General features: G+C 38.8%; 1 protein-coding gene across 5 annotated transcripts in view; it reads right to left on the reverse strand.

Moving 5' to 3' along the window:
• ADAMTSL3 (ADAMTS like 3) overlaps nucleotides 1-27,647 on the reverse strand; it is a 567,766-nt gene that overhangs the window by 287,498 nt on the left and 252,621 nt on the right. For all 5 annotated transcript variants that reach the window (XM_069098697.1, XM_069098694.1, XM_069098696.1 and 2 more), the window contains exon 6: nucleotides 11,188-11,424. In XM_069098697.1, coding sequence (XP_068954798.1) covers nucleotides 11,188-11,424 — 237 coding nt within the window. The remainder of the gene's footprint in view (nucleotides 1-11,187; nucleotides 11,425-27,647) is intronic.

Raw genomic sequence — 27,647 nt, forward strand, 5'->3', positions numbered from 1 at the left:
AAAAAATAATAATTTAAGAAATCCTGGGAATTAGGTTCATGTGTTACCTGTCCTGAGAACAACTTTCTCCAACAGAGGTACTTCTGCCATTACTTAGCAAAACGTACTGTCTTGGCCAAGTTGTGTCCTTATAAATTCACCATCCCCTACCAATTAACATTTCATGAAAGTGAACATTCCTCCATTTTCTCTTTTTGCCAGGAAGGGTGTGATCTTAGAATTTAGGTTGGGCTTGTTCTGAAGGGTTTTTATAGGTTTAAAAGATCTTGGAAAGTTTTCAACCCCATGAATTCATATTTAATTCACATTTTAAAAAATACAGCTCACTCTGCTAATTTCACAGCCAAAATGCAGTACATGAAGAAGGTCAGAAATAAGTAAGAGCTGTGAACTCCCAGTAGGCTTGTGCTTGAGTGACTTAAATCAGACTGACCCTGAAACTGAGGACTTAATTCAATCAATTGAATCCTAGTACTATTAACAATAACTCACTTGGTCTGTCCAAACCATTTCAAGTCCTCTTTCTGAGGACAAAATTTTTGATTATGCAGATTTAAGATAATATTAATTAATCAATCAAGCCACAAGAGCTTAGAGTGTTCCTGTTAGGTTGCACTGTGAGGGGCTTTGTGTCCAGGACTAGGGACTGTCAGTCGCTAATAAATATTTAAGTACCTATTATGTGCCATGAACTGTGCTAAGTGTTGAGGACACCAGGAAAAAAAAAAGGGAAAGACAGTTCTTATCTTCAAGAAGGTCACTGAACAAACCAGCTATATTCAGGAGGGAAAAAAAGGAAATAATTAAGAGAGAAGGCACTAGAATCAAGAGGGTTTGGATGGTAAAGGCTTCCCATAGAAAATGGGATTTTATTTGGGGTTTAAACAAAGTCCTGGAAGTCAGTAGGTGGAAATGAGGAGGAAGACTATGGCAGGTATGGGGAAATGCCCAGAGAAAATGCCCACAGACTCTGCCCTGGAAAGAGGCATGTGGAGTATTATGTTGAATTCTGGACCACATATTTTAAAAAGGAAATTGATCAACTAAAAATTGATCAAAATTGTTTGTGCCAGAGGATGGCAACCAGGACAATATGGGTCTCAAGTTAATGCCATATGATTGATTAGAAATACCAGGGACTTTAAGCCTGAAGAAAAGAAGACTTAGCGGAAGGAGGAAAGACAGATGGCTTCAAGTCTTGGAAGTATTCTCTTGTGGAATATGGATTAACTTGTTCTGCCTGACCCCAGAAGGTAGAAATAGAAGCAATGGGTAGAAACTCTGGAGAAGTCAACCATAGCTCTAAGTAATGAAGACTTTCTCATATGCTGAATTTAAAGTGCTAGTGAAGCCCTGGCTAGAGAGTCCTGTAGACAATCGGATATATGGATCTGGAGCTCAAAAGAGAGGTGAGAGCTAGACTAGAGACAGAGATATGGAAGTCATTTGTGTTCAAATAGCTAGGTAGTATAGTGGATAGGGTACTGAATCCTGAGTCAGAAATACCTGAGTTCAAATCCCACCTTTGACACTACCTATGTCACCCTGCACAAATCTCTTCACCTCTGCCTTAGTTTCCTCAACTGAAAAATGAGAATTATAGCACTTATCATCCATTATTGTTGTGATAATCAACTGCGATTATATTTGTAAAGTATTTAGTACGGTTCCTGACACATAATAGATACTATATGATTGATAGCTTATTATTAACATTATTTTCATTATTATCATTAGATATGCAGGAGGGAATGAGATACTTTAGGGAGAAAAATATAGAGATGAAAATTACTTGTTAGACACTTAACAAATGTTTGCTACTTGAATTAACTTGATCTTCTTCAGTGAATAGAGCACTGGCCCTGGAGTCTGGAGGACAAATCCTGTCTCAGACACTTAATATTTACTAGCCATGTGACCTTGGACAAGTCACTTAACCCCATTGCTGTGTCCCCCCTCCAAAAAAAAAACCCCTTGATCTTTCTAGAAACCTTTGTAAAACAGTTTAAATGCTTCCTTGCCTTACTCAATAGTACAGCAAAGATAGTTTAGCCTTTTCATAGTATTTACAGATCAATATTATAGTTATCATTGGTTTTATGATATGAACATAGATGTACACATAGAAAACAGTAGACAGGGACTGAATACACCAATACAATGGATCAATTGAGAAATGAAAAGCTTTGGTTAGAATCTACTCCTTTCTCCACCATCTTCTTAGACTACTAGAATTTCCTTTCCAGCAACAAGATCTCCCTACCATCTTGCTCAGAGACTTCATCATCAGCAATGCCTTCTCTCCCAATTGCAGCAACCTCCCCCTTCACAGGATCAGATTTTGGTTTAAAAAAAGGCTGGGGCGAATTCTGTCTCCAGACATGTTGCAGATGTGTTAATGATCCCCAAGATGCACTCGAACTCACTTTCAGGAGTTTCTAGTGTTAGTTAGTTCCTGGTTATTTATATTGTTCTCATGAAGGTGATGTGTAGGACGTAGAGCTACATAAGCTACTGGGCAGGCTAGCAAAAGCTGTCTTTCTGGAAAAAATAAAAATGAAAACTAATCACTGAATGAAAGACTGAAGCCGTTTCTTTGCAAGTGACTTTCCTGCTCCCTACAGAAAGTTGATGGTCATATTGCCTTGCTAGCACCATTCAAGACATCTATGATTTTTGCAACACTAATAAATGTAATTTTAATGACTACCACCTCAGTATCAGTTTGAAGCTTCCTTTCCTCTGTGATTAGCTTCAATTTGCCCTGTATACATCTTGTTTATACATAGTTGTTTGCAGGTTGTCTTCCCCATTACAATATGCACCTTGAGGGCAGGGTATTGCTTTTAGCTTTCTTTGTTGTGGTTAGCATGATGCTTAGGACATAATAATCTTTAATAAATGCTTACTAAATGACTGATCAACCTCTTAATCCTTCTAGATCTGAGTCTATAGATGAGGTGTAGAAAAGAAGTATCTCTCCCAATTTCAAGGATTTGTGGTAGGTTGCTTCAGGGAGTACATGCTACAAAGTCTACAAGTTTATTATCATCATCACATAGCACAAATGGAACACCATGTCACAAATTCAATTCATTTAAATTCAAAAACATTTACTAAGCACTTACTATATACACAGTCCCTTGCTAGGAACTCTGGGAACAAAGGCAAACATCATACATCCCTGTGCTCCAGGAGCTTAATTTCTAGTGGGAAAGAGCACATGCATAAATAAATATAAGGCCAACTGAGGGTGGGGATGATAGTAAAAACTGAGGAAAAACAAGAGCTGGCATCTATGTTAAACCCTGAAGGAAGACAAGCATTTCCTCTAATTTCCCCTCAATATTTTGATTTTTAGAAAAATTCAAGGAACAAGTAAAAATTAAAATTACATTTGCAGTAATTTAACAGGTTGAAAATCCTGTATGATGAACTCCCTCATGAAATCTCTTTGTTCTTCACAATAACATGCTACCTGAATCAAAACATTAGTCAATATGACAAGGAAGATGCTACCAGAAACTCACTGAGGTCAATTTATTTGCTCTGTTGTGCCCCAATCTAATGGACAGATAGCCTGACCTCACCCCCAGCCTCTACTCTCATCTAAATTTAGTGCTGAAAGTTCCCAGCTTACCTGTTGTGAGGCTCTGGTTTCACTTGTAACTATGGTCCCCTTTCTGCAGTTCCCTTCATTACTGTGGACTGTGTAATTTTTACATATGATTGTTTTTTGCCAATCCCAGGGAAGACTCCTAAGATGACTTACCCTCAAAGTCATGTTGGATTAAGCCCAAAAGAGCCCTAAGCCACCTTTTTCTGGGAGGGAAATGTGGACAGAAAGATACAGACAAAGAGAGAAACAGAGATAAAGATGGGGAGCAGGAGGGAGGGAGAGAGGGAATATATACAGTTGGGTGTATTTCCCAGCATGCATTTCATAACTGGGGTTTCTGTAATCAGCTGGAAGCCTCATTGTCTCTTTCATCCTTCCTTCCTTCCTTCCTTCCTTCTTTCCTTCCTTCCTTCCTTCCTTCCTTCCTTCCTTCCTTCCTTCCTTCCTTCCTTCCTTCCTTCCTTCCTTCCTTCCTTCCTTCCTTCCTTCCTTCCTTCCTTCCATCTGGCTAGTTCTCCTTCCTGGTTATTTACCCTGTGCTTCCATACAAGGGGGGCCCTCTATACCTCTGGTAAAAGCTCTTAGGATTTTCCTGTTCCAGATATTTCTCCAAAAAGAACTTGTTTCTTTTAAAGGGAACATTTCATTTCCCAGTTGCCAGTCTCAGTTAAATCAGAAATTAATTTTTAAAATATTTATAGCTGCTCTTTTTGGGATGGGCAAGAACTGGAAATTTGAAGGGATGCCCATCACATGGGGAAGGCTGAACAAGTTTTGGTATATAAATGTAGTAGAATACTACTTCTCTACAAGAAATGGTGAACAGGTAGATTTCAGAAAAGTCTGGAATGACTAACATGAACGGATGCTGAGTGAAGTGAGCAGAACCAGGAGAATGTTGAACATAGTAACAGAGGCATTGTGCTATGACCAATTGTGATAGACTTAGCTCTTCACAGCAATACAATGATCTAAGGATAATACCAAAAGATTCATGATAGAAAATGCTATCCACATTCAGAGAAAGAACTATGGATTCTAAATGCATACTGAAGCATACTATTTTCTCTTTTATTGTTGCTGTTGTCTCTTTCTTTCTCATAGTTTCCCCCTCTTCATCTGTTTCTTCTTTCACAACAGGACTAATGTAGAAATATGTTTAATATGATTATACATGTATAGCCTATATCAGATTGCTTGTCGTCTTGAGGAGGGTAGAGGGTAGAAAGTGGGGAGGGGAGAAAGGGAGGGAGAAAAAAATTGGAACTCAAAATTTTATAAAAGTGAATGTTGAAAATTATCTTTCCATGTAATTGGGGAAAAAATTCTATTAAGTGGGGGTGGGGGGAGAGAAATTAACTTTTTAAACAAAAGACAAGGTAGATTTTCCACAGCTATAACCCCTATTGGGATACAATGTATATAAAGACCAAATCAAGTTTGCTTTTAAAGGCTGAGTGAAGGCTAATTATCAAGTAGGGCCTCCTTTAGATAATTTTTTTTTAAACAGCTAAAGCAGCAGCACCCACAGCAAGAATCATTCAGACAGGATCTCTCCTCTCAAGTTCTCTACTGTTCTCTGGTAAATGGAAAGGCAGCCACATGAACAATGCAACATATTTATTTAGATGAGTTAACCAGGAAAACACTTGCCAAACTCGTTGTACCTTGTGCCAAGTAAATGTCAGAGCTCAAGAAGACTGATGTTTTTGCAACAACAATTGCAACTAATCACAAAGTTTACTCTCTCTCATCCTAACAGCTGCTGACTATGTAGCCACATTTTACAAGAAAGAAAATTTATGGGAACCATTTAGTCCATAGAGCAAGATTCTGAGCTGCCCCAGTTAAGCATTTGTATCAGCTTCTGAGGAAGCTCCTACTCTTTTTTAATTTTTTTTTTTTAAAGAGTGGCCTGGCCAAAAAAGCACTCAAGGATGGCAGCAACTCACCATTGCCCATTAAATTCCACCAAGACATTAATATCATTAAGTTACATCGAAATTGTACTTTATCTATGTCAGCTTAAAGAAGGTTCTAGTTCCAGGGCCAAATTCAAGAAGGTGAGTGGTCTTCCAATGAGAAGTCATTGAGTCTAAGGCCCTGCCCACTCATGCCTTATTTGATCTTCTGCTTTCCAAGAACAGGTATCCATTTGGAAGAGCCATTCTAATCAAGGATGAATTACATGGGGTAGAATCCAAGAAACTCCTGCATTGTTGTTTTGCTTTTTATGTCTTTCAAGGAAATGATAAACTCCTTGAGGACAGGAGTTTCTTTGTATCCCCTACAATGATTAGCAAGGTGTTATGAAAGAACATGATGGATATTGAATAAAACATCATTGAATGTTGAATGCAGGCAAAAAGACCCTCCAATAGAGGGATTCATTACTGTTTGTTTTTTTGTTTGTTTGTTTGTTTCTTATAACCATCTGGTCATCTATGGGAGACATTATTATTATTAATTGAAAGAAATACTTCATTTCAGTTAGAAGTTAGCAAAAATAAAGTTTTTTTCTCTCATTCAGGTTCATGGAACCTTTGAAATCTATCCATGGACTCTATTTGTGAACCTCAAGTAAAGAGCTTCTTCTGTTCTAGGGTGTTTTACATTTCAAAGTACCAATGGAATATTCAAGTTACTCTTCTTTTACTTCTCACTTCCAACATGTGACCAGCCCTGCCTCTTTTAATTTTTCAAATGTCTAAATCAGATATTTATTTATAAAGTCTGTTAGATCACTTCTTGAGCCTAGGTCATCTGAAATATGCGACACAGTTTCCATATCCACTATATGTCTCTCTATTGCCCTCTCTATAGGTCTCCTGAAACCTAGATTTCTTAGAGATTGTCCAAGATTAATAGCCATAAATGTAATAACATCAGGAAACATGTTATGGGAAAAATAGGTCTTTGTACCAGGTAGCAGCTTAGGATTGTTTAAAAGTCCTGCAATCTCTAGTAAGGTGGAATTCACTGAAGATGCCATCTAAAGCTCTCTAGTCTACTTTGAGATACCTCTAATTCCTAAGAAAATTTTCTGCCCTTCCATTAAGCCCCAAGTTTGTCTCCTTTTCTAGTTCTGCTTTCTAGGGCCAAAGAGAACAAATGTAAACCCTCTTCCACATGATGGATAGCCCTTCACATATCTGAAGACAGGTATCATGCTGGTTAAAAGTCTTTCTTTACCAAGTTCAATCCCACTATATGGTATGATCTCAAAGACCCTCACTGATTCGGTTGCCTTCTACCTTCTATACAATCTCAAATGTCAAATAGATATTTTTAAAGCACAGGTCTGACCACATCACTTTCCTATTCAATAAAGTCTAATGGGTCTGTCTGGCATTCAAATCCCTTCATGAGTTGTCCTCTACCCTACTCTAACCCCCAAATGCACACATTCCCAGTCTTCTTATATCTTACTTCACCCCAATTACTGTACAATCCAGTGACACTGGCCTCCTTGCAGAACACAACACTTCATCTCCCACCTGAGCATTTTCACTGTCTGTCTCCCGTGCCTGGGACTCTCTCCTGCTCCATTTCTACCTCCTACCTTCCCTTGCTTCCTTCAAGTCTCAACAAAATTTCACCTTCTGTAAGAAGTGTATCCTAAATATGTTTTACATGATTGCACATATATATGTGTGTGTGTATGTATAACCTATATCAAATTGCTTATTGTCTTGGGGTGAGGGAAAGGAAAAGAGGGAGAAAATTTGGAAGTCAAAATTTTATTTTAAAAATAAATGTTAAAAACTGTCTTTACATGTAATTGGAAAAAAAGAAAATATGATTAATTTTTAAAAGTCTCTTCCAGTCCTCCATTTATCCCATGTACATCTTGTTTGTACTATACATGCACGCACATGTGCACACACACACAGAGTTGTTTGTATGTTGTCTCCATCATTAGACCCTGAAATCTTTGAAAACAGAGACTGTTTCTATCTTAACTTCATATCCTCAGCATTCAGCACACAGTAGGCACTTAATAAATGCCAGCTGACTGTCTCTCCAGTTTATTAATGTCTTCCCTAAAATGTGGTACCCAGAATTAAAAATAATACTCCATATGTAGTCTGACCAGAGCATAGTACAGAGACTGTTCAGGAAATATTCAAAGTGATCAAAAATGAAGGACAAACAATAGCAGGACCATCACGTACCTCATTCTAGCAACTATGACTCTTTTAACATAAAGCAGGTTCACCTTTACTTTTGTGGCTGTTATATCACATTGCTGACCCAGCAGGTTGCAATCCACTAAAACTTCCAAATCCTTTTTTTTAAGAACAACTAACTATACCACTGCTTTCTTTCAAAGTTTGTACTTATAAGGCTGACTTTTGAAAGTAAATGCAATCATTGCTTTTGTTACTATTGAATTTCTTTTTATTTGATTCACTGCACGTTCTTATCTTGAGATTTTCTGAACTCTGATTTTCGTCATCTATCATACTAATTATCTCTCCCCACTTTGTGTCTTCTGCAAACTTGAGAAGCATTTCATCTATATCATTAACCAAGTCACTGATAGAAATGTTAGAGTTCAGGGCCAAGCCAGATCTTTTCAGTATTGCAGTGGGTCCCTTCTTCCAAGCTGACAGTTAACCTTTAATGACTATACACTGAATCTAGACATTCAATCAGTTCCAAATCAATCTAATTTGACTATCCTAATTTTCCCTGAAGAATAGCAAGTGAGATTTTTTCAAATGCTTTGATAAAAACTAGGTAAACTATATCTACAGAATTCCTTTTTGGAACCTAATCATTCTAGTAACCACATCAAAAAAATGTTACTTTAGCATGATTTATTTTTGAAGAAGCTATGATAATAAATAACAATAATCCACGATAATAATAATAACTAACAATAATATAGTTATTTACTACAGGCCAGGCACTATGCTAAGCCCTTTCCAATGATTATATCTGATCCTTACAATGAGGTAGGTCATGCTACTATTATCCCCATTTTATAGATGAGGAAACTAGGGTAAAGAGAGTTGAAGTGATTTACCCTGGGTCACACAGCTAGTAAGTGTCTGAGGCTTGATTTTAACTTAAGCGCTCCTGACTCCTACTAGAGAAGGAAATGACAAACCACTCCAGCATCTTTGCCAAGAAAACCCCATGGACAGTACTAATGTGCCATGGTCCATGGAGTTACAAAAATTTGGGCACAACTAAATGACTGAATAACAACAAATTCCTGACTCCAAGCCCAGCATTCTATCCACTGAGCCACATACTTTCTTGATCCTTTGTGATCATTATTTCTTTTTCGAGATGCACAATAACATTTCCTTAATAATACATTCTAGAATCATTACAGTATTGACATCTGTCTCATTGGTTTATACTTGGCAGACTTCATTTCTTTCAGATTTTTCTGAGACCATTGACAGTGGCTTAGCTTCTCATTTGATACTTCTGTTAGTGTATCAAGATGTGCCCAGGGTACCTAGACACTTTTCTTATTTTCTCCCAACTCTTTTTTTTTTTTTTTTTTTTGGAGAGGGGAAGGCAGGGCAATTGGGATTAAGTAATTTGCCCAAGGTCACAAGGCTAGTAAGTGTTAAGTGCCAGAGGACACATTTGAACTCAGGTCCTCCTGACTCCAGGGTGGGTGCACTCTCTGTTCACTGTGCCACCTAGCCACCCCCTCCCAACTCTTCTTCGGAATCAGTTACCCATTTTTCTTTACCCTTTCTTTTCAAAGATCAATTTCCTCAGCAGAGAAAATAGAAGCCACAGATGAATTGAACAGCTCTGTCCCCTCTCTGTTATCAATTAACAATGACCCATGCACCTAAGCAATGGTTCTACTCTTCTTGATTCTGCTTTTCCCCTAGATCTAGCTAATGCACGGACACTAGCGCGTGCACGCACACACACACACACACACACACACACACACATGTCCTCATCTCTTTTGGGCAATTCACAGTTATTCTCAGTTTATACTAGCCAAACAAGACTATACCACACTTCTTTATTTTTATCCTGTTATTTGCCCTTTATTCCATCTCCAGTAATCTAAAATACAAGTTGGTTGGTGAATTCCACTTTTGAAGTGCTCTGATTATTAAAACACTTCTCCTTCATAGCAAGTCTAAATTTGCCTCTTACAAACTTCCACCACCAGTCCTAGTTCAGTCTTCTGCAGCCAAGCAGAACATCCTTCTGCCAGCCCTTCAGGTACAAAGAGATAGCTATCATGCCTCACCCTCCCCAGTCTTCTTTTCTTCAGATTAAATATCCCCAAGTTACTTCAACCAATCCTTGAATGACATATATATTCTTGAGTCTGGTGGCTTTCCTTTAAGTGTTTTCTAGCAGACCACATTTAGGAATTTCATGCTAGGAATGCCATTTCCCATAAAAAGGGTGGTTCTCTTCCAAATTAGCTTGAAATAGCATCTTTTTCTTAAAATGATATTAGATATATTACTAGTACTTAGGGACAAGCAATTGCAATTACCACTGTTCTTTGGGTACATCATCTATGGAAGACTCATGAGAATTTCACAGGATGTGAAATACTTCTGGAGTCATTTTGGATCATTCATTCATCTCTTTCAGCACTGCAAAATATTGCCAGAGTGGCAAATTTAGTTCCTGTCTTCCTCCACCCCCACCCCATATCTAATATGAAGAGATCCAATTTTTTAGTGATGTCCCTACGTAGTAAGTGGCAAGTATGTGTGTTCAAAGCGGTAAAAATAAGCATTTTCTCCATCGTTAATATATGCCCTCTAAATATTTCTCTTTTCTGGGCCTCATGCTTATTGGTAAAATGAGAGTTCCTTCCAGCTCTAAAACTCTACAATTCTAACTTAAAAACATAACTTTGCCACCCCTTCAAAAGTCAGTGAATTTGAACCCTGAGCCTTTCTCCCCGTCCCCCAACTGCCTCCTAAATATTCTGAAACCCTTAGCATCCACTGATAGCTCTTTCATGATACACAGCTGGGGCCCATACATTAATCCCACCTCCTTACCAAAGCTTTAGTGTGACAAAACTCACCAATCACTGTGGCTACAGCAAGGAAGCTGCTGGAACACTAGCAGGAGTGAGATTTTTCAGTAAATAGGTCACTGCCCTTTTCTACACCCAACCCCCCCAAAAATCCAAAACAAAACAGATCAGTGCCTCAGCTTCAAGGACAAGACCCTTATGCATAATAAAAAAGGGGATACTTCTGCTCAGAAAACTTGCCAAAGTCAACCATCTAAAAGATTATCAGAAACAATGGAAAGAATAAAATATTTCGATTATGACAGGGCCAGAAGCGAGATTCTACTCTCCCCTGCCCCTTCATGCAACAGAGAGCTTTAAACTGTAATGCATATACAGACACTGTTTTTAGTTAGAAAAACATGGGGACAGCTGATGGGATAACGTCCAAATCTTATTTTTAGTGCAGTCATCTGAACTAATGATATTTGTCTCTGACAGGGTGTATATAGGGAATAAAGTGGAATAAAGAAGGATTTTCACTTATAAAGCATACAGTCTAGGAAGAGAAGCAAAGAAAAGAATTTTGGCTCACCTGACAAATGCCGCTAATACACATATCCAATGAGTCTTTGTTGCAGCGAGTCCCATCAAGAACTTTGGGTGCCAATTCCACAACCAAGTTTTGCCCTCGGGCTTGGCACTTAAGGGCACAGGGTGCTGTCGAATCATCGTAGATAGGAAGCCATTCATAGTAGTGGCCTTGGTACTGGACATCATTATAAGCTGAACACTGTTGAGCTCTGAAATCACCAGCATCAGAAGGGCAGTCCTGTAATCAGTGAAAGAGTCATGTCATTCCCCGGAGAAATAGGTACACTTAAGGAGGAAGGTAATGAGGCATCCTGGAGTCCTGCAATATCAAGTCTGAATCTTGACTCAGGCATTTGGTATTGTTATTTTGACCAAGTCTCTTCAGATTCATTTTCTATAAAATAAGGGAGTTGGGCTAGATGACCTCTTAGATCCTTTCTAGTTCGCTATTTCTGAATCTATAATCAATCAATCATTTATTAAGTATCTATCAGATACTGTGCTAAGTGCTGGGGATACAAAAAGAGGCAAAAAACAGTCCTTGCCCTCAAGGAACTGACAATCTAATGGGACTTTGGAAAGGCCTGCTACTGCATATGAGCCTCTTTCCAAAAAGATTACTCTTTAAGTCTTCTTATAGACATGAGTTATAATATTACCAGAATCCACTTGACCTTTCATTATTGGCAACAATATGCTATACTCTAACACATCACTTATTTATCATCCATGCTGAAGGAAGGGTTCCATAAATGAATTTTCAAGACAACTGAAGCTTACCCCCTTTAAACTCTAAAACTTGGCTGCTTCTTTTTTTTCTTTTAAACTACTCTGGATGGAAAGTTCGTTTCAAAGGCATTTTATATCTGCCTGACTTCTTAGGAAGAAAATAATAATAATAACAATGAAAGTAATCACATCAAGAATAATTAGCACATTTTAAGGTTTTCAAAGTGCTTTACAAATGTTATCTCATTTGATACTCAAAACAAACCATAAAGTAGCTTACTATCATTATCCTCCATTTGCACTTGAGGAAACTGAGCCTGAGAGAGGCTAAATTACTTTCTCAGGGTCACATAGATAGTATATGAAGCAAGATTTGAACTCTCCTCTTTCCAACTCCATGTCCAGCACTCTATCCAACAATGTTTATCTTTTGCCACTTAGCTACAGAATATATTGAACAAGCTCAAATATTTTCCTGATGATTATACTAAACCAGGGGTGGGGAACCTGCAGCCTTAAGGCCACATGCAGCCTTCTAAATCCTTAAGTGCTGTCTTTTGATTGAATCCAAATTTTGCAAAATTTCATTCAAAATGCCCCACTTAAGGATTTACAAGGCCACACATGGCTTTAAGGCCACAGGTTCCCCACCCCTATACTAAACTGTATAACTTATTCTCTTTAGAGCTACTAAAGACATGGAGCTATTTGTCTCTACAGTAAAATAGCATAATGATGCTATGTTTTAAAAATACCTCTTCATTCTCTTTTGTTTTTGTTTTCTTTGTCAGCTGTGACTTCTTATTTTTGTCAGTGTGCCTGCCTCTAACTGGCACTCCCTTTCTAATCTGTTGCTTCTGCACCATGCTGGGCTAAGAAACTCAACAGTAAACTTGTCATAACTGTGTGTAAACTAAAAATAAAAAGGTTTTAAGTGAGGATTTGAGAGGCTCCCTTGTGAATAAAATGTGTGAACCTTCTGACAACTCATAAGCATGTTTTACTTACTGGTTTCTACAATGCTCTGGATAAATGAGATTGATAGAAGTGAGGTAACTGAGTCATTCCTCTGTTTGATCTAAATTAACTCTACCTGAAGTCCAAAGAGACTTTCAAATGTTGGGAACATATACTTTGGGAAATAAACTAAGGGCAAAAAGTAATAACCGTTTTCTTAATCTCAGTTATACTCTTGTTTCTATTTCTGGTTTTGTTCCAGAATACAGATAAGCCTAGCATGTTTTCCCAAAAACCAAAGCCCTTTTCTCTTTCATGTAGGACAACATTTCCCTGGAGAAAGTGGCTGAAATAAGAAGCTTCTTAAAACCTTAGGTAGTTTTCCAGGTGAAAATTTCTATCAAACATTGTTTAACCAGAACACTAAATTAAGCACGGGGATTGTGATGCATCCCTCTAAAAACATTCCTGCATTTCTTAGGTTTTTTTTCTACAGTAAAGTTACTTTTATGAGTCCCCACAAAAGATATACTGCATCAATCTTTCTCATACGAAATACTTTACTTACAAAGGAAAGCATGTCCAATGTCAAATAGCTTCGGTGCAAGATGGAATGCACAGTCTTCCCAGAATTCTGTCCACACATGGGCTCTCACATCTGGATTATAACAAACACTGGCTGTATTTTCATTGGACAGAACAGCCAAAGACCCTGACATGTCATCTAAACTCTTGGGATACTAAATGTCAAACTCTAAGGCTGCAACTGAATGATACATCAGTCCTTTCAGGTTGCAGGATTTCACTCCTGGCTGGAAAATGTGAGTGCCCTCATAGATAGACGGATAACAGAAGAAAAGGGCAGTGAACTTAGTAGGCCCCAGGAGACTTTAATTCTGAGGCCAGCCTAAGCCACTAACTTGCTGGGTGATTTTGGACACATTATGTCCCTTTTCTGGGGTCTTAGTTGTAATTCGATTCAAAGCAAACCATTCCAATTCAATCTAATGAGCACTCAAACACCGTTAAGTGTCCAGTGCTAAGGATAGAAAAACAAAAATCTCTTACCCTAAAACATTCACCTTTTCCAAGGGTAACTTTAGATACACACAGAGAATTATAAAATATATACATAGTAAATACAAAGTATTTGGCGGGAAAGGTGCATGGGGAGGAAGAACAATACCAATGGGGTTATCAATAAAGACTTTTTGTAGGTAGAGGTACATGAGTTTAGCATTGAATGGAGTTAAGCATTCTAAGAGGTGGAAAGAACTAGGGAAGAAATTCTAAGCATAGTGGTTATCTGATGAGCTTTAAAGTACCTTTAGGTTATCTTGAACATTAAACACTTGTTCAACAACACTGTTTTTTTTTTTACTTTGAATTTTGTTTGTTTGTTTTTTTGTTTATTTTTTTTAGATTTATTATTTTTAAATGCTTTATTAACTTCTGATTTACATCATTCGTTTCCACCAGATTTTGAGTTACAAATTTTCTCCCCATTTTTCCCCCACCCATCCACCCAAAACAGGAGTCCCACAGGATATCCCCACCTCCAATCTGCTCTCTCCCATATTTTCTCCCATACCCGTTTCGACTTTTCCAGTGGATCTCTATGCCTCAGTGCCTATATATCTTCTTTCTTAATTACATGTAAGATGGTATTAATAATAGTATATATATATATATACATACACACACACATATATTTGAATAATTGATTTTAAAACTTTCAATTCCAGATTCATTCCCTTCCCCCCCCTGCCATCCACCCCCACTGGGGAGACAAGCAGTTCAGTATAGGTTGTACATGTGCAGATAATGCAAAACAATAACATAGTAGATATATTGTAAAAGACTGACTATATTTCCCTCCCTCCTATCCCACCTCCCACTTGTTCTATTCTCTACTTTGATCCTGTCCCTTTTCAAAAGTGGGTGCTTCCAACTTCCCTCCCCACCCAGCCTGCCCTCCCTTCCATCATCCCCCCTCTCATCCCCTTCCCCCCCTATTCTCCTAGAGGGTGAGACCCCCTATTTAGTGTGTATTTCCCTCCCTCCTCAAGCCAGATTCAATAGGAATAAGGTTGACCCATTCCCTTTTGCCTTCCTATTCTTCCCCTCCATTGTAACCATTTTCCCTTGCCTCTTCTGTAAGAGATAGTTTGCCCCAATCTGTCTCTCCCCATCTCCTCTCATTATATTCCTCTCACCCCTTAATTTCATCCCTTTCTGTTAAATTGTTCCCGTGCCCTCTGTCTATGTATACCTGTAAAGGTATATACACACATTCACATATGTATTCATATGCCTGCATACCCTCATATAAAGACATATATATATATATATATATATATTTCTAATCTCTTCAATTACTGAGAAAAGTTTCATAAGTTACAATTATTGTTTTTCCATGTAGGAATGCTAATAGTTCAAATTTGATAAGTTCCTTATGATTTCTTTTCCCTGTTTACCTTCTCATGCTTCTCTTGCTTCTTGTATCTGAATGTCAAGTTTTCTATTCAACTCTGGTTTTTTCAGCAAGAATGCTTGAAAGTCCTGTATTCCACTGAATGACCATATTTTCCCCTGAAACAGGATACTCAGTTTTGCTGGGTAGGTGACTCTTGGTTTTAATCCCAGCTCCCTTGACCTCCGGAATATCACATTCCAAGCCCTTCGATTGCTCAGTGTAGAAGCTGCCAGATCCTGGGTTATCCTGATTGTGTTTCCACAATATTCAAATTGTTTCTTCCTGGCTGCTTGTAATATTCTCTCCTTAATCTAGGAATTCCAGAACCTGGCTATAATATTCCTAGGAGTTTTCTTTTTGGGATCTTTTTCAGGAGGTGATTGGTGGATTCTTTCAACCTCTATTTTGCCCTCTCATTCTAAAACATCAGGGTAGTTTTCTTTGAGAACTTCCTGGAGGATGCTTTCTAGGTTCTTACTTTGATCATGGCTTTCAGGTAGTCCAATAATTTTTAAATTATCTCTCCTGGATCTATTTTCCAGGTCAGTGGTTTTTCCCATGAGATATTTCACATTGCCTTCTATTCTTTCATTTGTTTGGATCTGTTTAACAGCATCTTGATTTCTCATAAAGTCATTAGCTTCCATTTGCTCCAGTCTAATTCTGAAGCAATGATTCTCCTCAGTGAGCTTTTGAGATTCTGAAATTCGACTTTTTAAGGCATTCTTCTCCTCATTGCCTTTTTGAGCCTCCTTTGCCATTTGAGTCAGTCTGTTTTTTAAGGTATTATATTCTTCAGTCAGGCTGTTGACTCTCATTTCATAATTTTCTTGCATTGTTCTCATTTCTCTTCCCAATTTTTCCTCCACTTCTCTTATCTGCTTCTTAAGGTCCTCTAATGGCCTGTAACCAGCTTGTATTTTCCTTTGAAGCTTTTGGTGCAGGAGTTCTGACTTCACTTTCTTCCTCCTGTTCCATGCCTTGCTCCTTCTTGTCCCCAAAATAGGAGTGTAATGTTGGAATCTTCTGTCTGCTTTTTTTCCTTTTCCTGCTCATTTTGCCACTCAATTATTTGACTTTTGGGCTTTTTGCCACAGTAGGACTCTGCCACCAGACAGGGGAGTTTTCGTCCCAAACGCTGGGGTTTTCTCAGCTGCCGGAGGTTGGGTGCCCTCTCTGAGGTCTCCACACACTCTGGCAAGCTGGATACACACCCCAGGACCTCCACCCTAGACTGCAATCCAGATCCAAGCAGGTTAAAGCAAGAGCAATTACCCCTCAGACTGGTGCTTGGTCCCCCTACACTCTGCAGGCCAGGAGCTGAAGCCGCCATGTGGCGCTGGCAGGCTGTGCTGGCAGCTCAGTAGTTTCTTGCCCCGGGGATAAAAGCCACGCACTCCCACTTACTAGGTCCCAAAGTCCAGACTGCACTGACCTCTCACCTTGTCTTTTGCATCTATGTATTGATAAATCTGGAAAGGGCCACAGCTGCTGCTGATCTGGAGTCCCTCTGGCTGGTGGCTTGTCAGGCCCACCCTGGGGCTAAAGCCTCAGCATGGTGCTGGGCTCGGCTCCCAGAGCGCTGCGCTGGCCAATTCCTGCCGATTCTTCCCGGCCTGCCGGGCTGTCCTCACCTGGAGGTTAGCTTCTCTGTGTCATTTTGTGGGTTCTGCAGCTCCAAAGTTTGTTTAGAGTCCCCTTTTTATATGGATTGGGGAGGATCTCAACAACACTGTTTAGCATAGATGACCTAGAGGGGCTGGAAAAATGAAGCAGGAGCAATATGGAACTCAGATCTCAATGTAGGACAGTCTGCTGTCTAGATGCTGCTAAAGTAGCATTTCCTCATAGACTTGAATTAACAGAGAAGGTTGTGCTTATGAACATATCTCTTCAGTAAACTGTTTCATACTAGTTGTTGTTTAGTTACTTAAGTCTGACTCTTCATGACCCTGTTTGGGATTTTCTTAGCAAAGATATTAGAGTAATTTGCCATTGCCTTCTCCAGCTCATTTTACAGATAAGGAAACTGAGGCAAATAGGATTAAGTGATTTGTCCAGAACCACACAGCTAGTATGTATCTGAAGCCAGATTTAAATTGAGGAAGATATGAGGGGCAGAGCCAAGATGGCAGAGTAAAAGCAGGGGCTTGCTTGAGTTCTCCCCCAAGCCCCTACAAATACCTGACTCTAAACAAATTCTAGAGCTGCAGAACCCACAAAATGATGAAGCAAAACAAAATCTCCAGCCAAAGACAGCCTGGAAGGTCGACAGGAAGGGTCTACTGCACTGGGCTGGGAGCAGAGCACAGTCTAGTGTGGGCCATGCTGGAATAGATGGGGACAGGGAAGGCTTCAGGGGATTGAATCACTGGCAGCAGTGGCAGTTTCCAGACTTTTTGGTCCATAAATGCCAAAGACAGCATAGAAGATCAGTGGAAAAACTCTGTGGGACCTGGATGAGAGAGGAGCATAGTCTGGCCCCAGCCCTGGGTTGACAGAGGTGCTGGCAGTGGCAGCACCAGTGGCGGTGGCTGCTTCCAGAGTTCTCGGCCCACAGATTGTGTGGGGATCGAGCAGCTGATCGGAGGGTGAGTGCAGGGATCTCTTTGCTGGCACTGAGGCAGAATTGTCTTGATGTGCCCTGCCTGAATGTGGGTCACAGTCCTGGGTGGTACTCCCGAGGTGAGGAGGAACACTGGAGTGGTGAAGCTTGTGCTGCAGTGGAAAGGGAATCCTTCTCACAGTTCCAAGGCAGAAAAGAGTGCTTGTGGTCACTGACAGACCAGAGCACAGGCCAGGAGAGCAGTAAACACCTCTCCTTTAATCACGCCACCTTGGAAAAACGGAAAATTTACAGGACCCTAAAATTATCTCTGAAAACAGCTACACAAAACCCCTAAAGTTTGGGACAGGACACACCCCCTCTTCCCCCACTGGAAGAAGAGTCCTACCTTAACAAAGAGCTAGAAAGTCAAGTATTTGGCTGAGAAAATGAGCAAACAGCATTAAAAAAAAAACAACCTCAGACAGCAGAATCTTACTTTATAGAATCTTACTTTGGTGACAAAGAAGATCAAAACATAAAACCAGAAGAAGACAATAAAGTCAATTCTCCTACTTCAAAAGCCTCCAAGAAAAATATAAATTGGTTGCAGGCCACAGAAAAGCTCAAAAAGGATTTTGAAAATCAAGTAAGGGGGCAGCTAGGTGGTGCAGTGAATAGAGCACCGGCCCTGGAGTCAGGAGGACCTGAGTTCAAATCCGACCTCAGATACTTGACATACTTACTAGCCGTGTAACTTTGGGCAAGTCACTTAATCCCAAATGCCCTCCAAAAAGCAAAAAAAGAAAAGAAAAGAAAATCAAGTAAGAGAAGCAGAATAAAAATTGGGCTCATCTGTAAAAGGAAGGGACATGGACTGATCTTTTGTTAGGCCTCTTCTGATGCAATGATTCTAGATTCAATCCCATCATGGTTTGGAACTTATACTTAGACAAAACATCTCTCACTTCAATTTAGAAAGCCCATAGACTGTCATTGCCTACTGACTGCTCCGTGGTATTTGCTCAGGTTCCACTCCATGCACAGGCAGTAAGCATTCCAGATGTCAAAAGGGTAGTGCATTTTATGGCACTTTTTCAAATTGGATGGAAAAAAACTATTCCCAATGAAGTGAGCAACACATCTGGATTTCTTTTTTTGAAACCAGATGTGGTTTTCTCCTTCTCTCAACCAACACAGTACTCTGTAGCTCTGTACCTGTGGAATTTCTCCATTCTGTAGTAGGTTATTGAGAAGGAGCATGATGCAGTGAACAGAGCAGAGAATTAAAGTCAGAAAATAAGGTTTGCAGTCATGGAACTGTCATTTCAGGTATAACTCTAGACAAGGCACTACACCACTCTCAGAATCACAGGATTTCAAATTTAAAAGGACCTCATGGGTCATCTTGCCCAATTCATATCTGAACAAATAATCCCTCTACAACATAGCTAACAAGTGGTAATTTAGTCTTTGATTCAAGGCTTTCAGTGAAGGGAAACCCATTCCCAAGGTAGCCCATTATCCTTCTGTTTGGTGGACAACTAGGTGGTGCAGAGAATAGAGTGCTGGACCTGAAGTCAGGAAGACTTGAGTTCAAATCCAACCTCAGACACTTACTAGCTATGTGACCTTGGGCAAGTCACTTAACTCTATTTGCCTCAGTTTCATCATCTGTAAAATGAACTAGAGAAGGAAATGGCAAATTACTATAGTATCTCTACCAAGAAAACCCCAAATAGGGTCATTAACATTGGATACAGTGGAAGCAACTGAATTATTAGGAAGGTTTTTCTTTTATCAAGATAAATTTATTTCTTTGCAACTTCTGTCCTTTGTTCTTAATTTTACCCCCAGAATCAAGCAGAACAATGCTAATCCTTCCTTCTTAAGGATACTTGAAGACAGCTATCATCCTTCCTCTAAGTCTTCTCTTCTCCATACTAAACATTCCCAATTAATCTTACTTAGGCTCTTATTCATGTTGGCTGACTGCTTCTGTGCATTTTCCAGCATGTATATGTTCTTATTAAAATCAGACCAAATCTCCAGCACTCCAGATGTGATCTCATCAGGGGACAGGGTGGCAGTAGAATCACCCCTTATTTCTAGATACTAGATTACATTAACTTCACTGGCTGCTTTGTCCCACTATTGTGGTATCTTGACTTCATATGAGCACAGGGTCCATGAAAATCTTCATATCTTTCTCTATAATATAATTAATAAACTACAATATAATTAACCTAACCCATCTAGAATTTTTTCTTTTCTTTTCTTCTTTTCTTTTCTTTTTTGGTTTTGTTTTGAGATTGGATCTCCCTATATTGCCCCAGCTGGAAATGCAGCAGTCACTCACAGCTCACTGTTGATTAGCACAGGACCACTGACCTACTCTGTTTCTGACCTTGAATGGTTCTCTTTAGGAAGCCTGCTTGCCACCACTCCACCTTCCAGGGGCTAATCACATTGGTACCAGGTTTAGTGAAGACACTCAATTAACATTAGTCCCATTCCAGGTTAGAACTTTCAAGCTCAAACAATCTATTAGCCTTAGCCTGCCAGAAGAAGGGATGGCAGGCATGGAATAAACACAGTTCTAATTATAGGTGGCCCATGAAGCCAATATTTTTTTACCCAAAATTCAAGATTTTGTATTTTTCTCTATTAAATTATATTTTGTTAGTGTCCACTCAATATTCTTAGTTTGCCACAATTTCTTTGAACCTTGATCTTGTCATTCCAACTGCGTTTCCTCTGCTACTTGGGTAAGCATAATCTCCATGCTTTTATTTAAGTCCTTGATGAAATGTTAAACTGCTAAGACCAAGTACTGATCACTCCAGGTTCTTACTCCCTAAAATGGGGAGTAATAATACTAATACTTTCTTCTACTGAGAGTCGTTAAGGGGAAAGCAATTTGGAAAGCTCAAAGGACCATAAAAACATGAGTTTTTATTTGGGTATATGCCTTACCCCTTCCCTAGTAAGCTATAAACTGAATAAAAATAGGGCCCTATATTATTCACCTCTGCATTTCTATCATTATCTATTTGATACACAGTCTTGCACATAAGAAATGTTTAATAAATATTTGCAGAATGAAAAAAATTATTAAGTTATTATAGAAGCATATTAACAATATAATTTTTGCTTTTCTACAAGTATTAGTTTTTTTCTAAAGTTCTTCCAGAACCCTGGGAAAAGTCCCTTGGAAAAGTGGGTGGAATAGGTCAGAACCAAAGCAAAAATGGTCTTTCATTAGGGGAATGAATCAAAGGTGATAACCAGAAACTAAGCAAAAAAATATCTCTTGACTAGGTAAGAACTTTGCCCATTTTCACTCATACATGAGATATTAACCCATCTAAAGGCCCTTTCTTCTCTCTCTGTCCCGTGGAAGGATTAAACGGTTCCATTCTGTGGAAAGTACTCTCTTCCATTCAAGGAGAGGCACTCAAATTACTTTTACTCAATTCAGATTCTTAAGACAGATGGTAGGAGTAACCTCATTAATTCCTTGGAGAGAGTGGTCCAGGAGGAAGGATGATAGAGATGTGGTTGCTGGATTCTGAAATGGTAATCTTGACTGTACTTTTAAGTTCTCTTGTCCTTGTTCAAGATTCCTACAAACGTTAATCAAAAATTGTTTGGGGAGTAGAGTCATGTAGGACAGCATGAGGGACTATGCCACTTTTCATATCACTTTCCAAGAGAGAAATGGCTTGGATGCAGATTAATGTTAAATTAAATTATTTCTAACAGATTTAAAACTAAATTGCTACTAGATTATGAGCATTATCATATTTTTTCCTTTGGCACTATCTTTCTACTGAACAAGGAAAGAACACTGAAAACACAGTAATTGAATAAGGAAATACTATACATAAGTGAAGGAAGGAAATAAGCATGTATTATGGACCTACTATACGCCAGGCAATGGGCCAAACACTGCAAATATTAATTCATCTGATCCTCACAACAACCCTGGGAAGTAGGCGCTATCCTTATCCCCATTTTATAGTTGGAGAAACAGAAGCTGGGTGGCGTTAAGTGACTTGCCTAGGGCTGCACAGCTAGCAATTATCTGAGGTCTAATTTAAAGTCAGTTCCTCCTGACTTTAAGCCTAGCTCTCTATTCACTGTACCACTTAGCTGCAGTTATATTATATATTCATGTACCACAATTTGTTTAGCCAAACCCCAACTGATAGACATCTACTTTCTTTCCCATTCTTTGCTACTTAAAAAAAAAAGTACTACTATGAATGTTTTAGTGGGCATGAGAACTTTCTTCTTGTCAATAATGTTCTTGGGGTATATGCCAGTAGTGCCTATGGGTCAAAGTCACTTTATTTCATGATTAGAAATTGATTTTCTGGGGCAGCCAGGCAGCACAGCAAGTAAGAGCACCGGCTCCAGTGTTGGGAAGACCTGGAGATCGAATCCCGGGCTCAGACACTTAGCACTCACCCAGAAACACCTGGCTGTGTAACCTTGAGCAAGTTACTTAACCTCCGATTGCTTAGGGGTGGCCAGGTGGCTCAGCGAGTAGGAGCACCGGCTCCAGTGTCAGGATGACCTGGATCAAATCCAGGCTCAGGTACTCAGCACCACACTCAGAAATAATAACTGGCCGTATAACTTTGAGCAAGTTACTTAACCCCAACTGCTTAAAAAAAAAAAAAAAGAAATTGATTTTCAAAATGGATGTATTAATTCACAACTCCATCAACAATGCACTAGTGGGCCTATCTTCCCGAAATCCTTCTAACAATGGCTATTCTTATCTTTGCTCATTTGCTGGATGTTAGGTAAAACTTCAGGGTAGTTAGGATTTTGATTTCTCTTATTATTAGTGATTTGGAACATCCTTTCATGGGGTTGTTAAGTTTGTAATTCTTCTTCTGAGGACTTTGTTCATATCAAAAGATATGAACACCTGACTATTGGAAAATAGCTTTTGGTCTTATACTCACACATACACATACACATACCCACACCCACACATCTGCTAGTTGTTTATATATTTAGGATATCAAACCTTTTTGACTTTCCCATTTGACTACTTCCCTCGTGCGTTAATTTTGTCTGTGCAGAAGTTCTTCTCCATGCAAACAATTTTATCTTTGTGATTGCCTCTATTCCTTTTTTGGTTAAGAATACATCTACCTATAGTTGTAAAAGGTATATTATATGCTTCTTTTTGAATTTTTTTATAGTATGATCTTTAATATTAGAGTCACATATCCATTTAGAATCTTCTGTGGAATTTGACAACATGTTGGTCTAAGTCTTATTTCTGCCAGAAATGCTTTCAATTTTTCCCAATAGTTTTTAATCAAATAAGGTGTTACTTCCTAAGTAATTTATGTTTTTGAGATTAATGAACATTGGGCTATTTAATTCCATTATTGCTGATTCCCCCTTGTCTAGTCTGTTTCATTGAACTTTTTCTGTATTGTTTTAACCCATATCAAGTGGTTTTGAAGACTGTTGCTTTATAGCATTTCCTTCTAAAATATATACAGAATTTAGCAGAGACGGTAGATAGTGTTATGTGGATAGAATGTCAGTCGTGAAATCAGGAAGATTCATCTTCCTGAATTAAAATTTAGCCTCAGACATTTACTAGCTGTGTGACCCTGGGTAAATCACGACTCTGTGTGCCTCAGTTTCCTCATCTGTAAAATGAATTCCTCATTCTGTAAAAGGAAATGGCAAACCACTCCAGTATGTTTGCCAAAGAAAACCCATAAGAGGTCATGAAGAATCCAATATGACTGAAACAACTCCACAATAAAAATTTGATAGATAAGGATTCTTCCTTGAAGTCAATTAAGAAAATGTTTACACAATGACAATTTAAAAATTAAGAACAAATGAGTAAAAAAATCCTAGAAGATTCAAATCCCACTAGGTTGATACTGGTTGGAGATCATTATATAAAGGAAGGATAAACTTGAATGAATATTTTAATAATATTTTAAATAGTTGTAATGTCAAGCAAAGGCAACTTCCCAAGGTTCAAAATACCAGCATATATGCTCTCCATTTTATTCAGTGGCAAATTAAGAACAGAGAAAATCAAAATATAGCATAATTCAAAATACATCATTCACCAAGTGTAATTCAATAATTTCCAAGTACTACTCCACCCCTGGACATTATATTCATTTAGTCAATCACAAAGTCCCTCTTCTCAAATGGAGATTAGTTTCCAATCATAAACAAAGTACATTCATTTGGTTAGTCACAGAGCACAAAAGAGTCAAAAGTTTCCCACCCCTGGATCACAACTGAAAAGGCCATCTACCCCAGAGTTACAACAAGCTTAAGCACAGCATTTAATACCCAAAGAGAGGTCTTTTCTTCATCTTGACCCAAGGCAAGTTCTCAGCAATCTTTGTTCCTGGGGAGACAAAGCTTAGCAAGGCCAAAAGATACATTGCCAGTGTCCTCATTAATTCATTCCCTGTCTGCAGAAGAGCCCTGAAACCATTAGCAAAACCCTCTTCCAGGCTTTCTGTAAACCTACAACAAAAAAATACTTCTTCAGGGCTTCTGAACCAACAGCAAGGTTCCTGGACCTCTGCAACAATAGCACTGTCCTTCACCAGTGGACACAATTCATTCTCTGTCTGCAGACAGTCTCTGGACCCCTGAACCAGCAGCAAGGTTCTAGGACCTCTGCAACAACAGGACTGTCCTTCACCAGTGGGTGAATCTGGCAAAACAAAGTACCAGCATAACAGCCATGTCACCTCAGTTCTTGGCAGCTCTGGGTGGCAGCTCTCAAAAGTCCTGGGCAGTTCGAACTGGCCCTCAGCAATCCTCTCTGTCTCTCTGCCTCCACTATGCTGCTTCCAAAAAAATTCTTCTGCCTCTCTAAATTCATGCCACCAGCTCCTCCCAGTTCAGCCCTCTCTTTTCATGTCAACAAGTCCATCCCACAAATGGGATTCACAAGCTCTGGGTTTTATCACAATCAATACAAAAACCGAGCCAATACAGGGGGATCTTTAAATTCCATCACTATTACAATGATTGTACCTGTATAATAAAGTCTGAAGGGAATAACCTTAAACTTAATCTTAGCCTAATTAGGCAGCATGGTGAATATAGGAGTTGTAGTCAGAAGACCTTGGTTTGAATTCTGATACAAATATGTAACTCCTCTGCTCAATAAGCTCCAATGAACCGATAACTGTGAAGCTCCCCTAAAAACTGTTCTCTCTGGCATTTAATGCCCTTCATAGCTTGGCTTCCACCTACCTTTGGAGGCTCATTGCAGATCACTCCCCTAACGTGCATTCTTTGGCACAATCAAACTGGCCCTTCTTGGTGCGCTAAACATATTATGTTCTACCTCTCATTTCTGGGTCTTTGCACAGGCTATGTTTCCTTGTGTGGCATGAACTCCCTCTTTCTCAGTATTTATTGTTATTCAGTCATTCAATCATGTCTGACTCACGTCTGACCCAAACAGTCCATACAGTTTTCTTGCCAAAAATACTAGGAGTGGTTTACTATTTTCTTCTCCAGTAGATTAAGGTAGAAGTTAAGAGACTTGCCCAGGATCACACAGCTAGTAAGCATCTGAGGCTGGATTTGAACTCTCGGTCTTCCTGACTCGATCCACTGAGCCACCTAGCTGCCTTAGTATTGCTAGTTTCCTTCAAAGTTCATCCTCTACATGAGGTCTTTACTGTTAAACACAGCTATTAGTGCCTACCCACCCCCAATAAATCACCTTGGATTTAGACATGTAGATGTCATCTTCCTTGACAAACAGCAGGCTCTTAGAAGGCAAAGATGATTTTAATTTTGCTTTTGCATCCCTTGCACCTGACCTAGTAGCAGACACATAGTACATGCTTAATAAATGTTTACTGGCTATAGAGAGCCCATGGTTTTAACTCCATATGGTTTTTCTCAGCTCTAAATAGCAACACTAACCAAGAGGGGGTGGGGGTGGGGGATGTCAGAGGCATGTCCATAGTACCTTACACTAATGATCCTAATCCTAGGACAGTCTTTTTCTAATCAGAATATTTTCTCACTCTATGATCCACATCTCCTACCCAATTCCCTACACTTTGAAGAAGCTAGATGCCGTGTGACAAATATTTTCATTCATACTAACAACTGGAGCAGGCTTTTAGTGGTTTACAAACTTATCTCTGCCAGGGATTTGTTTCTTTTGATTAAAAGAGCCAGACTCCTTTCTTTCCCTAAATGTTTTAAATGGAATAGAACAGGAGAAAACTTAACTGTTGCACAATGGTTTATTCTTATTTCTTTAGAGACAGCAGCAGCATCACATCTGAATGGCATTAATAGCCTACCAAATAATAATGAGTAGCGTTCATGTACAGTGTGTTTGGAGACTTTGAGGAATCAGAAAAAAAGAAAAAAAAAGAAAAGCTACATATTCCCAGCTGTCAAGGAGTATAGTGCCTGACACATAGTAGGCCTTTAACAAATGATTATTGCTTGACTGAATGAATGAATGAATGAAAAAGCTGAAGAAAGAAGCAAATGTAAGGTACAAGACTCTTGGAAAACTGAAAAATGTTAATGGAGAGATGTGAAGAACCTAGTGTTTTATTTTTGTTTATTTTTTCAAAGTGTTTATGAAAACCTACAAAATGCCTACCTTTTAAATAAAACCACTGCTAAGACAATTGTGGTTTTTTTTAAAACCCCACAAAATTAAAAAGGTCAATCACAGATTAAAAATTCACATGCTTTTCATTTATGGAAACTCTGAGTTACACATTTCTGCCTGAAATATTGTGCTGAGAGCTACTTTGCTAAAACTTGTTGAACCTCCTGCTATTCGATTACAAATCCAGATGAAACCAATTTCATGGTCAAATGACTCTTGTTCTTTTCATAGAAGTGACATATGAAGTCGTGCTTCATCTGTACTTGATACAAGCTTCAGAGGTAGCATGGATCATATGGCAAAATGACATTTACAGACAGTCCATTTCTGACACTTCTTGTACAAGGCCATACAAAAACAGTTAGCATCATTCAAGGGGTTCAAACAAGCCTTACATATACAGGATATAAGATGAAATACACCCAGTTTTCAAGCTAAAGAGACTTACATAGCTTGACAAGTACTACTGGGTCTTTAAATATATTTGAGTAAAACTTATGCATTTTAATGACCAATTTCTTGACCTCTGAAAATTCCTTTCAAAAATTGTATAACACAAACTGTCAACTCTTATTGAAGACCTTTACTTCATATACTTTTAATTCACAAATAGTACCTACAACTTTAACTTGTGGTTGCACAAGAAGACCACAAAATATTTCCTGTAGAGGGAGAGGGGAGAAAAGAGGATTAACATATTGCAGTTTGATTGACCATTCCTCTAAGTATGTTAATGGAATCGTAGAGGATCATAGTATGTTAAAGCCTGAAAAGACCTTAGAATCCAGTGTTTCTCAAACTAATTTGGCCACATAAAGCTCTGGAACTTGAAATATATTGATGAAACCCATAACTATAGGTTTGAGGAGTCTTGGGGTTTGGAACAACGCCAGTATAAATGGGGTTGGAGAAGTTTTGGAGCAATATAAAGAAAATTAAGCTTATTTTCATACCAAGAAATTGTTGCACATTATAAGCATTTTGTATAAATATATAATTTTACATTTAATGTTTCATGGGAACATATCACTAACCTCCAAATTTTCTCAGAATCCTTATTCACACTATATACCAGGGCTCCAT

Source organism: Petaurus breviceps, unplaced genomic scaffold (genome assembly GCF_028583685.1).
Source record: "Petaurus breviceps papuanus isolate PSGF00001 unplaced genomic scaffold, PetGlider_PUasm1.0 37, whole genome shotgun sequence".
Taxonomy (NCBI): domain Eukaryota; kingdom Metazoa; phylum Chordata; class Mammalia; order Diprotodontia; family Petauridae; genus Petaurus; species Petaurus breviceps.